This window comes from Myotis myotis, unplaced genomic scaffold (assembly GCF_014108235.1).
Source record: "Myotis myotis isolate mMyoMyo1 unplaced genomic scaffold, mMyoMyo1.p scaffold_m19_p_2, whole genome shotgun sequence".
Classification (NCBI taxonomy): Eukaryota; Metazoa; Chordata; class Mammalia; order Chiroptera; family Vespertilionidae; genus Myotis; species Myotis myotis.
Window position 1 is genome coordinate 147,211,708 of NW_023416324.1, and position 15,473 is coordinate 147,227,180.

Consider the following 15,473-nt stretch of genomic DNA (forward strand, 5'->3'; position numbering starts at 1 on the left):
AAAAATGGGGGAATGAAAAATCTCAATGCATCTCTATTAATCACTTTAAATATCAATGATTTAAATATACTAATTAGTCAACAGAATGAGAGGACAAGCCAAAAACTGGGAAAAATATTTGCAAAAGACATATCTGATAAAGGAATGTCATCCAAAATATAAAAAGAACTCTTAAAACTTAATAAGCCTGGCTGAATAGCTGTTAGTTAGAGTGTCATCCAGATATGACAAGGTTTTGGGTTTGACCCTAGATCAGGCTACATATAATCAACCAATGAATGCATAAATGAGTGTAACAATGAACTCATGTTTTTATTTCTCTTCCTTCAGCTTTCTCTCAAAGCAATCAAATAAAAAAATTTCTAAAATGTATTATAAAATATTACTAACCTTCAAAAATAAAACAAAATGAATAGCCAGGTTAAAAACAAATGGCAAAAGACCTGAACTGACACTTCACCAAAGGTATACAGATGACAAAGCATATTAAAAGCCGGTCCACATAATATGTAATTAGGAAACTGAAAATTACAACAATGAGATATCATTACATACCTATTAGAATGGCTAAAATCCAAATCACTGAATTCTAATTCATCATTGGTGGGAATTCAGAATGGTACAGCTACTTTGGAAAAAAGTTTGGCAGTTTCTCATAAAGCTAAACCCTCTTAACATAAGATCCAAAAATCATGCTCCTCCAAATAAGTTGAAAATGTATGTCCACAAAAACTTGAACACAAATGTTTACAACAGTTTTATTCATAATTGCCAAAATTTGGAAGCAACCAAGATGACCTTCAATGTGTGAATGGATAAATTATGGAACACCCAGACAATTGAATATTTAGTGCCAAAAAGGAGTGGGCTACCAAGCTGTGAAAAGACAGGGAGAAACCTTAAATGCACATTGCTGTGAAAGAAGTGACTATGAAAAGGCTACGGTATGATTCCAATTGTATGACATTTTGGAAAAGACAAAGCTATGGATACAGTAAAAATATCAGGGGGTCAGGGATTGGGAACAGAGAATGTCAAATAGGAGTACAGAATGTTTAGGGCAGTGAAACTATTTTTGTATGATTCTATAATAGTGGATACATCTCTATACATTTGTCAAAACTCATAGAGTGTGAAAGAGTGAACCCTAATGTCAACTACGGGCTTTCAGTGATAATGATGGGTCAATGTAAGTTCAACAAATTTACCATTCTGGTGTAGGGTGTTGATAGTAGGGGAAATGGGGAGGATGAGAGACAGAATTTGGGAACTCTTACTTTCTGCTCAATTTTTCCAAAAGCCTTAAAGCTGCTTTAAAAATCTATTAATTACAACAAAACCATATTCTACATAGCTGAACACCTGAAGCAGCAGTGGCAGTCACTTTTTGGCAAACCTCCAATATAGAATCTAACATTCACATCTGTACTCAAGGCATCAGAAATGCCGAGGGTGTCCAGGGCAGAGCACAGCAATCAGTGGGACACAAGTTAATTTAGTTGTGAGCTCTCCACCATTTCTTTTGTGTTGAGAGTGTTCAAACCAGGTTACTTTTTCTCTTCCTCATTTTAGCTAATTTCTCCACCATCCTTTTATTCCTAGAAAACAAGTGAGAAAAGAATTTTTAAAAACTTAGACTAAGATAACCATTCCATACCAACCCCTTGGAAATGAGCAATAATATAAGGAATCTACTTCTGGAGTTCCTAAGTAGTTAGCACCCACACCCTCACCTAAGAATGGTGAGTGAAAGAATTCTACATCTTAAACAAAGAAACAAGATTGTCCACTTAATATCAAACCTCACATTCTGTATACTACAATTGGTTCCACTTCCTTTATACTGTTCCTTCCTTCCCACAGTTTCTCCCACATCCCCTCTCTGTTCGCACATGCTCATGATTTTCCCATTAAAAAATACAAAGAAAAAAGGAGGGAGGCAGAAAGAAAGGAAGGAATGCAGGAAGAAAGGAAGGAAGCACCCTTGATCTTATTATGTCAGCTAACTGCCATCTCCTTCTCACTCAGGTGGTACAGATTGTCAGTATGTTCTGCCATAGTCCTTCACATGCTCTAACTTGTCACTATCACATTTCTGCATATACTGATCCTCTCAACCTACTCTCCGAAAAGGCGCCAGTTATGTCCTAAACTGACATTCTCAACAGCACTGCAGCTGTGGCCTGTGTGGCACAGTTGGTTGGAGTGTTGTCCCAAGCACCAAAGCGTGGTGGGTTTGATTCCCAGTAGGGGAGCATACCCAAGTTGCAGTTAGATGCTAGGTCTGGGAATGTGCAAGAGGCAACTGATCAATGTTTCTCTCTCTCTCTCTCTCTTCCTCTCCTTTCCTCTAACATCAATTAAAAAACAAAACAAAACAAAACAAAAAACTAAGCAAACAAAACAACCAGCACTGCATTATTCATAATCTTACATGGCCATCTCACTGCCAACCATGTTCTTCAGAAACTCTGCCCATTGCTTCTTTATCTTACTTGTTTCCCAACCTATAACTGTACTTTTAGTCTCCATTGTTCACCTGCCACTGACTCTCTTTAGTGTTCTTTCCTATGTCCCTTTTATTTCCTACATACTCTTACGTACAATTTAAATGCTAATGACTCCCAAAAATGTTTCTCTATAAACCCATTCTTGTGCTCGCTTCGGCAGCACATATACTATAAACCCATTCTTATCTCAGACATCTAGGCCCATGTCAAGCATGTCTCACATGTCATATTCTTCACCACTGAACTGGGGAGACTTCTGCCTTCTAATAAGATAGCACCCTTCCTTTTACTCTTTTATCTCTTAAATTTGTCCCATTCCTCTTTAAACTTTTTGCCAAGTTTATAAATTATATCTTTTCAGAATTATAGTAATCTCTTACTTAACCTCCAACCTAGTTTTTGTTGCAAGATAACAATCCACGTCCCTAAAAAAGCCTTAGCTTCCCTCAACACCTATCTCACATCACCTCCACCCAAACCCATCACCAAAAGCTGTTATTAATGGGTGAACATTAAGAGTTCTATAGTCTAAAAAAAATAAACAAAAAAAGAGTTCCATAGTCTATAGAAAATCTAAACCAGTGCTTGTGTATGCCCAATGCATATTTTCCTGAACAGTGGGTATATAGCTATTATTATATTCTCAAGGGAGTCTATGTCCCAAAAGTGACTGAGAAATTATGACTCACCAGATAATATATGAGGCCATCATTATAGAAAGAAACCCATCAGTGATCTACCCCTCTCTTTCTAGACTTATTTGTCAATATAGCTTCAATCATTTTGACCTATCTGCTATTTTTAAGTATGTCATGTTCTTTTATTTTCAGGTATTTGTATGAGCTGTTTCCACTACCAAATGCCCAAATTATTATTTTCTAACTGATAAGATCTTCCTCAGTGCACGTAATCCTTTCTGAAGTTTCCCTAAGCTACTCCATTTATTTCACAATATCTCTTTTTTTTAATTTAAATTCTTTATTGTTTAAAGTATTACATAAGTCTTCTTTCCCCCCCATGCTACATGGATTTTGCCTTAATAATTTTCTTAACCCCAGCTAAATATCTGGCATAACAACTTTGTTTCTTAAACAGATCTCTAGCCCTAGCCGGTTTGGCTCAGTGGATAGAGAGCATCGGCCTGTGGACTGAACGGTCCCAGGTTCGATTCCGGTCAAGGGCATGTACCTTGGCTGCAGGCACAATCCCAGTGGGGGGTGTGCAGGAGGCAGCCGATCGATGTTTCTCTCTCATCGATGTTTCTAACTCTCTATCCCTCTCCCTTCCTCTCTGTAAAAAAAATCAATAAAATATATTTTAAAAAAACAAAAAACAAAAAAATAAAACAATCACTAAACTTGAGAAAATTAATATTCTAACTTGTCACATACTTTAAGATTGCTAAAAAGCACATACTTATCTGAGTTCTAATCCACTATCAAGTTCTTTTTCCTTCCTATGTTTGCCTGATCTATATGGCAAATTAAGAAAACAGTATGTTTCACCATTTGCTTTCTCCTACCATCTAGACATACAGAAAACATATTTAAGGGTTACCTCTTAACACAGTCAGGGCATAACATGTTATCTTCTAGGTCTGGGGATGGGAAAGTACAGGCCGGTAAAAGTAAGAGAGAAATCATCTTCGTGGGAGTGTCAGGCACCCAGGTCTGACCTGCGTGGAACTGCAGGCGAACCCAACCCTTTTTGTCTGCCAAGAGATGTCTGCCATGGACCACACACCACCTGACACCTGGGGAGGAAAGAGAAGCAAATATAAACAGTGAAGGGCAAGTAATTGCGCCCCAATCCAACCTCTCAGCAACTCACTCTTGACTTGGCTCTTATTTTCTGTTGATGGATTGATTGAATGAGAAGCATGAAAAATGTAGACCAAAAGACATTATACTCTAACTTCACAGATTATATAGCATGGGGGATAACAATTACCTTTTTAAATGCTTGCTAAATGGTTTACATGTATTCACAAATTTATTAAGAACATTTATATTTACCTTCTATTCACTTTTCTTATTTAAAAATGAAGTAACTGAAGCTTGCAGTGTTAAGTATTATAATTTTCTCAGAACCAAGCTATGGATCCAGGTATTGATTCACAACCCATTTGTCTAACTCAGTGGTTCTCAACCTTCCTAATGCCGTGACCCTTTAATACAGTTCCTCATGTTGTGGTGACCCCCAACCATAAAATTATGTTCATTGCTACTTCATAACTAATTTTGCTACTGTTATGAATTGTAATGTAAATATCTGATATGCAGGATGTATTTTCACTGTTACAAATTGAACATAATTAAAGTATAGTGATTAACCACAAAAACAATATGTAATTATATATGTGTTTTCCGATGGTCTTAGGCGACCCGTGAAAGGGTCGTTCGACCCCCAAAGGGGTCACGACCCACAGGTTGAGAACCACGGCTCTAACTACTACATTGTACTGCTTTAAATATAAAAAACAGGCAAAATGATCTTTGTTGAAAGGCCAAGGAACAATCTAATTGGGGAGAGGGATATTTAAGACAAAATAAGGTAAGATATCGAGTGTTTGAAATTGAGAAAGAAGCAGTCACCGTGAACTCAAATATTCATAAAAACTCCCATCATACTGTAAAACAAGAAAGATTATGTTTAGCACTATATACCCGGTGATTAGACACACTCTTGGATCACAGTAGATGCTTAATAACTGCTAAATAGAGAGGTACTAATGCCATAGCTGGTTTGGCTCAGTGGATAGAGCATCACCCTGCAGACTGAAAGGTCCCACGTTCGATTCCAGTCAGGGGTACATGCCTAGGTTGCGGGCCTCATCTCCAGTATGGGGCAGGCAGGAGGCAGCCAATCAACGATTCTCTCTCATCATTGGTGTTTCTGTCTCTTTCCTTCTCTCCCTTCCTTTCTGAAGTCAATAATATATATATTTTTTAAAAAGAAATAAATAGAGAGGTACTAAAAGGATGAATAAGTGTGGAATGCTACTAGGTCATATGGCACATTCATGAAAATTAGAAAGAGGTGTTGCTGCTGGGTAAGCAGTTCTTCAGAGACAGCTATGTAACTGGACAGTGCTTTTGGAAATTAGCAAAACAGTGCCCATTCCTTTTCATAGGAGGGAGTGCTACTTGGAGAGCAGACAGTAGGTCAATTTCAGGTTCTGTCTGTCTTCCTTTTGGCTGGGTTCCTTGTGTAATGAACAACGTGCCTTACAAGTGGCCCTGGATAAAAGAGGAGCCAGAATACTTTTGGAAATGATGTGGAGAGGAAAAGAACTCAAGCAAAAATGGACGAGGACTTTTGGCTGACCTGAGCTAGGGTCAGCTAGAGATGAAAACTAAAATATCAAGGAGAGGAGGAGTTGGAGGAAGACAAGGCTAAGTTATTCTCAAGATTTCTTAAGAGGACAGGGGCCCCAAACATTTTATTATTGCCTGCTTTTTAATGTGCCAAGTTGTATCTCATAAGTCTCACAATCATTCTATGAAATACAATAGTTGTAATCTTCATTTAATAAAACAGGATGCCAGGGTTTATGCTCACTAACTTGCCAATGCGACAAACCAAGGAAGTCATAAAACAAGAATCTGGCCTGGGTGCTCTCCCTCCTGGAAGCACGCCTGTGCCTTTTTCTTTCCCTTTCTCTTCCTCATCACCTCCAGTCATATTAGCATTAGCTTCCTCACTCCCAAGCTCCAAGGGTCCTTCCTTTACCTCTATAACTTGTTTCCAAAGCCCAATTCTTCTAGAAATTACTTTTTCTACCTCTGTAATTTACCCAATAGTTGTTCTCTTACAAAAACAAAAAAGAACCTGGCCCAGCTGGCATAGCTCAGTGATTGAGCATCGACCTATGAACCAGGAGGTCATAGGTTTGATTCCCAGTCAGGGCACATGCCTGGATTGCAGGCTCGATCCCCAGTGTGAGCCCATTCAGAAGGCAGCTGATCAATGATTTTCTCTCATCACTGATGTTTCTCTCTCTTTCCCTCCCTTCACTTCTGAAATATATAACAATATCTTAGCCCTAGCTGGTTTGGTTCAATGGATAGAGCGTCAGCCTGCAGACTAATGGGTCCCAGGTTTGATTCCGATCAAGAGTACATGCCCAAAAAGAAGGAGACATATGTAATACTTTTTGTAATACTTTAACCAATAAAAAAAAAAAAAAAATACTTCAAGAACAGTTTCCATTAAATTTTCTTGAATATTCATTCATTTCAATTAGCCAATTTAAATTAATTTGAAATAAAGCTTATTATTTTAATTTTACTTGTCCTAAGTTAAGGACAGTAAATGACCTTAATTGGATTACTGCTATTAGTTCCTTTAAGTACTTTTAATAAGCTATTTAACTTTTGTTTAGGGAGGGAAAATATAAATCATTAACTTTTATTGTCCTTAGTTAAAGGAAGGCAGGGTTTTCTAGATGACTTCAAACCCCTTGGCATTTATATTTTTTTAGATAGTTGTACATGTGAGTCAAGAAATTAGAAAAATGACTTTGTGGGTCTGTGCATACACTTAATAATAACTTTTCAGGACATTCAAGGCATGTATATTTAAATAAAACTTTGCTATTAATTAAAAAAAAAAAGAAGCGCCGAAACCGGTTTGGCTCAGTGGATAGAGCGTCGGCCTGCGGACTCAAGGGTCCCGGGTTCGATTCCGGTCAAGGGCATGTACCTGGGTTGCAGGCACATCCCCAGTGGGGGGCGTGCAGGAGGCAGCTGATTGATGTTTCTCTCTCATCGATGTTTCTAACTCTCTATCTCTCTCCCTTCCTCTCTGTAAAAAATCAATAAAATATATTTAAAAAAAAAAAAAAGAAAAAAAAAAGAAGCATTGTTCTCCAGCTGAAACAAATTTTTTTGTTATATAAAATACTATTTTCTCACAATGAATTATAGTACAAATTTAACTCTCAACATGTGTTCCAGTTTGTTAAGACCTTTTCTAATCTACAATTTAAAATTCTGCTTTTTTTAAATAAAATATTTTACAATTTCTAGCCCAGCCGGCGTGGCTCAGTGTTGAGCATCAACCTATGAACCAGGAGGTCATAGTTTGATCCCCAGTCAGGGTACAGATGCCCAATTTGCGGGCTCGATCCCCAGTATGGGGCGTGCAAGAGGCAGCCAATCAATGATTCTCTTTCATCACTGGTGTTTCTAGTTCTCTCTCCCTCTCCCTTCCTCTCTGAAATAAATAAAAATATATTTTATATGTAAAAAAAAAAAAAAAAAAAAAAAAAGAGTACATGCCCAGGATGCGGGCTTGATCCCAGTGTGGGGCATGCAGGAGGCAGCCGATCAATGATTCTCTCTCATCATTGATGTTTCTATCTCTCTCTTCCTCTCCCTTCCTCTCTGAAATCAATAAAAGCATATTTTTTTAAAAATCTTAAAAAAAATAATCTGAACCAGGGCTATTCAAATCCTCATACTATGCTATGAAGAAAGCCTTGAGGAAAAGGAGAGAAAAAGACCTCAGGCTGGCCCTAGCTGATTTGGCTCAGTGGATAGAATGTGGACCTATGGGTTTAAGGGTCCCAGGTTCAATTCTGGTCAAGGGCACATGCCCCGGTTGTGGGCTCAATCCCCAGTGGGGGGCATGCAGGAGGCAGCAGATCAATGATTCTCTCTCATCACTGATGTTTCTATCTCTCCCTCTCCCTTCCACTCTGAAATCAATAAAATTATTTTTAAAAAAATAAAAGACCTCAGGCTGTGGCTGACCACATTATCAGATTATGCTTTTTCCCCACCTTATACTTTTGCTTAGTGATCAGAAAGGGTCAGCACTCTATCACCTGGCTTACAAGTTCATCCAGCAAAACTTGACTATCAATCAAAAAGTAAGTTTTCTATGAACCTAATATCCAATCTACAGATATTTTAATTAACTCTTTTCCTTGTACTACCTTTCAGTATTGGACTAATAAAAGTTAACCTTCTTTCTCTGGAATGGAGCTTACTGTTTAAAGTTGATCTTACCAGATGTTTGCAGCAGAAAATTCTCAACAGAAATAGGAATGCTGTATGAATTCGCAGACTTAGATAGCGAGCCTCTTGCAGCAATTCTTGACCATGCTGCCAGCATGGCCTCACGAGCTGAAGTTATCACTTCCACTGTATTGGTCACTTCAACGGTATTGGCCACTTCAACTGTACTGGCCACTTCAACTGTATTGGCCACTTCAATTATACTGGTCATCTCAACTGTATGAGTCTCTTCCTCTCTTTTGTTCATCTGATGACTTTTCTTACTCCTTGATCTCTTGGTCAGTTTCCCCGAACATGACTGCAATGTGGCCTCCTCTGGTGTTTCAGCAACATTCTGCAAATGGCATTCATGATGAGTATTCCGTGAAGTGCTACTACCATAATGACTTCTATATCAATTTGATCATTCTTTATACATTTACCCAAGAGGGTCAGCATGGGGAAGGTTTAGAAATGTTAGTTCCCTTAGAGTAGTGGTTCTCAAATGGAAGAAATTGCTGATTGCTAAAACTGTGAGGGAGGAAGCGTTGCTATTAACGTCAAGTGGATAGAGGCCAGGGATGTTTAGTCTGCTAAACATCCTAAAATACACAGGACAGCCTCCAAACAAAAAGAACTTATTTGGTTCAAAATGTCAATAGTCTTGGTTGAGAAATCTTGCCTTAGAGCAAGCAAGGTTGAGAAGAACCTTTTTTCTATCAAGGGCCATTTGAATATTTGTAACATCATTCGCTTAATATAATTCACTTAATATAAATTCATGTTGTTATGAAACAAGCTCCTAGACAACCTGCAGTTGTCTTGGCATGGCCAGATGAAATGATATCGTGGGCCTTAGATGGTTGGACATTCCTCACCCCTACCTTAGAGGTACAACATACTAGTATGTGGAGATGCTGGGAGAGGAGGAACAATTCACAGTCAGAACTCACCTTTACATTGTCTCCATGCTTCCTATTCACTTGCTTTTTTTCAAAATAAGCGTGTTCGCTGAGCCTCAGATAAACCTCTATTTTCTAAGAAATTTAAGAAAGAGAGAAAAAGCAAAGTTGGCAAGACTTTGAATATTTTCTCTGAGTGGCAGATATTCTCACCAATGTACTCACCCTACCATCGGTACTCAAATTCAATTGTTGGCACCAGTTCCGCAAAGTGTCGTGACGCACTTTATTAAATGATGGCAAATTGGTCGGCAAGGGAAGGATTGGTTTTGGGCAATCTTTGAATTGTTCATTCATTTGAGGAAGATTAACTGAGAAAAGAAGAAAACCAAAGTAGTAATAATTTAAAATTTGTAAGATTCTTTATAATTTTACCAAGTTCTCACTTATTTCTTATTTCTTACAACCCAATTTATACATATAGGTAGCAAATATTTTTTCTCATATTACAAATAAGATATCAGATTCAAAAATAAAGGACTTGTCCAATACCACATATCCAATAAAAATGACAGACTTGAGACTCAAATGTACATTTTGATATTCAAAATTCCATGTTTTTTTTTTAATATTTTTAATTGATTTCAGAAACATCAATGATGAGAGGGAATCATTGATCGGCTGCCTTCAGCACACCCTTTACTTGGGATGGAGCCCAAAACCCAGGAATATGCCCTGACTGGGAATTGAACCATGACCTCCTGGTTCATAGGTAGCCCTCAACCACTGAGCAACACTGGCCAGGCTCCATGCTTTTTACACTAACATAGCAACCTTTTGTGTTTATGGCCATCAACACAAGCTGAATAGAACATTATATTGGATGGCTCCTCCAAAATGTCTAGATCTTGGACCAATAGGAATCCAAGAAAGCATCTCAACCAACAATGATCATCCTGTTTTATTTTTCTCTACTCAATCTGCTTAGCCATAATTTGTCATTATGTACTTCATCATCTGAAAATACATATTCAATGCCTTATATGAAGCACTAAGGAGATAAAGGGTTATGATATTAAGAGCTGCTAGGTATTTGATCAGTAATTACTCAACCTAGCAAAATATTGCATGTTTTTCAAAATGATTTTATCTTCCTAATACTCTATGATCTCACTTGTATGGAATTTAAAAAAGCAGAACTCACTCATAGAAACAGAGGGTAGAGTGGTGGTTGCCTGGGGTTTGGAAGTGAGAAAAATAAGGAGATGTTGATCAAAGGGTATAATTTTTCAGTTAGAAGATGAATACGTTTCGGAGATGAATGTACAGCATGGTGACTATATTAACAATATTGTATTGTATGCTTAAAAGTTACTAAGATAGAAAATCTTGCCCTGGTGGGGTGGGGCTCAGTTGGCTGGAGTATCATCCTATATGCAGGTTCCTAGTCAAGGCACATATCCAGGTTTGGGTTGGATACAGGAGGCGATCGATTTCTTTCTTCCTCTTTCTTTTTTTCTTCTTTTCTCTCTCTCTCTCTCTCTCTCTTTCTCTTTCTCTCTCTCTCTCTCTCTCTCTCTCCTCTCTCTCTGCTCTCTCCTCTCTCTCTCCCTCCCTCCCTCCTCTCCTTCCTCCCTCCTCCCTCTCTCCCTAAAAGCAATAAAAACATCCTCAGCCCTAACTGGTTTGGCTCTGTGGATAAGAGTGTCAGCCTGTGGACCAAAGGGTCCCAGGTTTGTTTCCAGTCAAGGACACATGCCCAGGTTGTGAGCTCGATCCCCAATAAGGGGCGTGCAGAAAGCAGCGATCAAAGACTCTCTCTCATTGATGTTTCTATCTGTCCCTCTCCCTTTCACTCTGAAGTTAAAAAAAATACAATTAATTAATTAATTAAAACATCCTTGAATGATGATTTAAAAAAGAGTAAATCTTAAATGAATGTGTTAATTAACCTTATTTTTATAATCATTTTACAGTATATATGTGTACCAATCATTACACTGTACACCTTAAAATTATAGTATTGTGTAAATATCTCAATAAAGCTAGAAAAAATTAGTCTTTGTAAGAGGTATATAAAGTGTGTATTAACCAAAATGAAGAGAAGGGTGAGGGTCATGGGTTGGAAATTTGAACTTCTAGCCAGTTGCCCTATAAGACTATGCTCTGCCCAAAACACTCCACATGCTGATTTTTGTGTGTCTTAAAAGCAAGGCAGTACATAGTGCTTAGCAAATAACAAGCATGGGAGTTAGAGAAATCTCTTATTACGGGTAATTGAGGTGAGCTGGGCCTTGTATGGCCAAAGAAGAGAAAAGAAAAATCCCTTTTTCCTGGCTTCCCAGAGCTGGAGGAGCAGTACACTGAGCAATCCTTATCACCTCACCTTTATCGCTTGTCCCAGGCGCTGTCAGTTTGCTGTCTGAGGTTGAAGAAACACTTGGTTCCATTTGATGTTCATTATGTTCCTCGCTTATTGGAACCAATGTGAGTATCACATTTTCTTCTTCTAATTCATCCTGAAAGAAATCCTGAAAAGCGTCAATTTTCATTTGATGCATACAATTAAACTACTTACTTTCAAATCACACCTAACGAATACAAAACTGAGAAGGTGATGGAAAAAATTACTGAGATTTCCTTAAATATGATGTTATTAGCAGACCTTTTACTAGATTTTTTTAAAAAAATGAGAAAATGGGTAAAAACAGATTTACAAGCGATAAAGAGGAAATGGAAAGACCCTACCCGGTTTTGCTCAGTGGGTAGAGCTTTGGCCCTCGAAAGGGTTCTGGGTCTCATTAGGATCATGTGCTGGAGGCAACCAATCGCTGTGTCTCTCTCACATATCAATGTTTCTTTCTCTCTCCCCCTCCCTTCCACTCTTTAAAAATCAATGGAAAAATATCCTCAGGTGAGGATCAAAAAAGAGGAAATTGAAGGGGTTTTCGGAAACCATTCCCCTGTGGTCTTCCTTTCCATCAACTAAAACACTAAATACTTTCATTTTATCTCTGAAATCCATGTGAGATGTGTTGCTGCCTTCCCATCTTGCATCACATGATTTGCAACTCAACTTATCACTAGCTCTCACTGGCAGATGCAAAAGTCTTGTTATTAAAAACCCATTCTAACTCTACTCTTTCTTTAGATTGCTCTCCTGCCTGCTTAAAATACTCCCATCGCTTATCATTGCTTTCTGAGTAAATGACAAAACTCTCTCATGTAGCCTACACAACACATCCCTGAACAGTGTAGCCCTGCCATTCCAGCTTGAAAGCTTTCTGAGCTCCAGCCATATTGGCCTTATTTCGGCCCTGACCTGAGGAGAGAGCATGCATCTGTTTTCCTCCCTTTGCTATCACAGTAACTAACACAGTGCCCAGCACGGATTGGGCACTCAATGTTCTTCAATGATCTAAGGACTGAAAGGTGAACTGGACAGGCAGGAAGTAACATTTACTGGTTTTGTAAACATGCACTATGCTAGATGCTTTCGGTATTTTCTTGTTTAATCCTTGTAACATACTTGTAGTAATTTATTAGTTTTCCTATTTTACAAATTAGGCCACTAAGTCTCAGGAATTAAATGACCAATGCCAAAGAGTAACACATGCTTCAGTAAATCTCTGAACTTAGCTTTTTCTCTCAAAACCATCCCAGCCCTAATGGAATACATTTTTCCCACAGCAGCCTAGTGGCATCTGAAGCAGCCCTCCCTTTTCCCCATTTAAATAATCTCAATGACTTCCTGTAGCTCTCAAACTCCTAGCTTGCATATAGGGATTTTACATTTGTATGCCGCTTTTTCAAAGCACTTTCACACACATTTAAAAAAGCATTGACATTATTACTCCACTCCAGAGATAAATGGGGGCTCAAAGCAGCTCTATGACCTGCTTATAATCATATATTTAATGTTGGCCAATTCAGTCCTCGTCTAGTCTGGTACAGCAGCCCTGAAAATACCCATGAAACCTCAATTATATCCTCTCCTCCAGTCCAGGGTGACCTAAGCCTGGTCTGGAAACCCATTTGATACCAAGGCCACTGGGATTACATTATTTCTCACTCCTGGAAGAAACGAATTGGTCCCTTCCTGTTTGTCCTTATCCATGTTAATCTTTCCCATGTTCTTGGTACAGCAGCTCTCCTTCTTTTCCGTCTTTATCTTGTTGACCTACAACGTGCCTTTCTGCAAAATAAATCTCTTACTTTGCTCTATGAAAAAGAATCTTTGCTTCTCCTTTCTACTCTCGCCCAAGTAGACAGAGCCACAATCCCGTGAAAGAAAATAATTAACCACAAAGAATGTCCTTACACCCAGAAGTTAAGATTCGTGCATGGCAAGAGCAAAACATAAGTGAGCTCCAGAAAGGCCTTAAAAAGTGAATCTGCGGGAAAATTAATTTTATTTGAACTAAACTTACCTTTTCGCTTCTTGAGTTTGCCATTTCCAGGAGAACTCAGGGGAAGGCAATGGCAGCAGTGCTGAGAATACGTGCCGTTTACTCCATTTAACCACAGGGTTTCTAGCCTGATTTCTCTTTTTATAAGCAAATGTCTCCTTCTACTTCCTGTTTCTCAAGAGCTCTTTTCTTTCTCTTCCCAAGCCCCGCCCTCCCACCATTATCTAACCAGATGATGTTTTTATCAGTTTTATGCCCTATCTTATCTTACTAGGTGATCTTGGAATTATTGGGTAATTAATAGCATTCAGGAATTTTTAAAAAGAGAGATTTTTATTTTTAAGAAATGAAGACTTGGGGTGAAACTGGAAAAATTCTTAAAGACAAGTTACAATTGACCAGAGTAATTTCAAACATTTCTCAGAGAATAGCGGTGATGGATTGAATGAGGTTATTATGGAACGAATAAAAAAAGATTCAGAGGTATTTTGTAACTGATTTATGCCCAGGGGTGTGTCACTCACTGGGAGATTAGATTTGAATTGTAGGGCTTGAATAACATAATCCCTTCTGGATTTAGTTCTAGATGTAAATATTAAGCTTGTAATACTGGGGAGCTGGGTAGAGAAAAGGGTATGGCTGTTTAGAAGAGGAGCAGCTAGAGCCAAAATATTAAGGCAAGTAAGTGATGGACTAGTGAACGCTGAAGGAACTGCAAGCACGTGGGAATCGCTGGAGCATAATGTCGGAGGCAGATATGACAAGAGGTGACCCTGAAGAAGCCACTCCAAGGAGCCAGAGCCACTAAAGAAATTATTAGCAAACATTATGGCAGCTTTGTCATGCAGGGGTCTCACGGGGTGCTTTCTCTGCCCTAGGAAAGTGGTCCAGTCCATTAGTCTCAGGACCCATGGAGCCTAGATCAGTTTAATTTAGTTTATATGCACTAAATTCAAAATGTGGTCTGCAAGGGCTGGGCTTCAGTTTACTGGAGAAATGATTGAAAAAATAAATTATGAGACCACACCCCAGATCTTCAGGATGTCTGCTTCATCAAGCCTTCAAGGTAAAGAATTACTTAAAGAAAAGTCACTTAAAAATCTGGAAGCATAGTCTAGATCAGGGTGTGACCAATGGTTTTGGACTAGGCAGATAATGGTTGGAATCCTGACTCCTTTCTTTCAGATTAGAAACTGAATCAACCCATGGAAATTCAAACAGAAAAGCACTCCACCTATCCACTGGAGGATGGGGCGGGGGGGGGGGGGGGGGGGGGGGAGGAGGGTGGCCTGGTGGGCTTTACCTCAGTAATTTAGAGAGGAACTGACCTGGTAGCCTGAATTTATCTCAGTGCCTTAAGCTAGTCAGAACTTCAAGTGGGAAAACTATTTTATTACCACTTTTTTTTTCTTAGCATTTATTACAACATAATTATCTGATTTGTTTTCTTGAGGTTTGTGTGTTGGGTTTTGGGTTTTTGTTTTTGTTTTTGAAAATATTATATTATGGAAAAGTTCAAACACATACAAAGCAGACCCTCTGTATCCATCATCCAGCATCAACAACTATTGAGTTCTAGCCAATCTCATTTCATCTCAACCATGAAAGGAACTACCAGACCTCATATCATTTTATTTGTCAATTTGGGGG

The 15,473-nt window shown here is 38.6% G+C and overlaps 1 protein-coding gene across 1 annotated transcript; it reads right to left on the reverse strand.

Moving 5' to 3' along the window:
- Window positions 1-542: 542 nt before the first annotated feature.
- DPPA2 (developmental pluripotency associated 2) lies at window positions 543-13,868 on the reverse strand. Its single transcript, XM_036348533.1, has 7 exons — window positions 13,845-13,868; window positions 11,801-11,933; window positions 9,640-9,785; window positions 9,496-9,549; window positions 8,525-8,867; window positions 4,068-4,263; window positions 543-1,598 (listed from the first exon to the last, which is right to left on the reverse strand). Exons 1-7 carry the CDS (start codon window positions 13,866-13,868, stop codon window positions 1,538-1,540), a joined length of 957 nt encoding a protein of 318 aa, XP_036204426.1. The 3' UTR covers window positions 543-1,537.
- Between the last annotated feature and the right edge of the window lie 1,605 nt (window positions 13,869-15,473).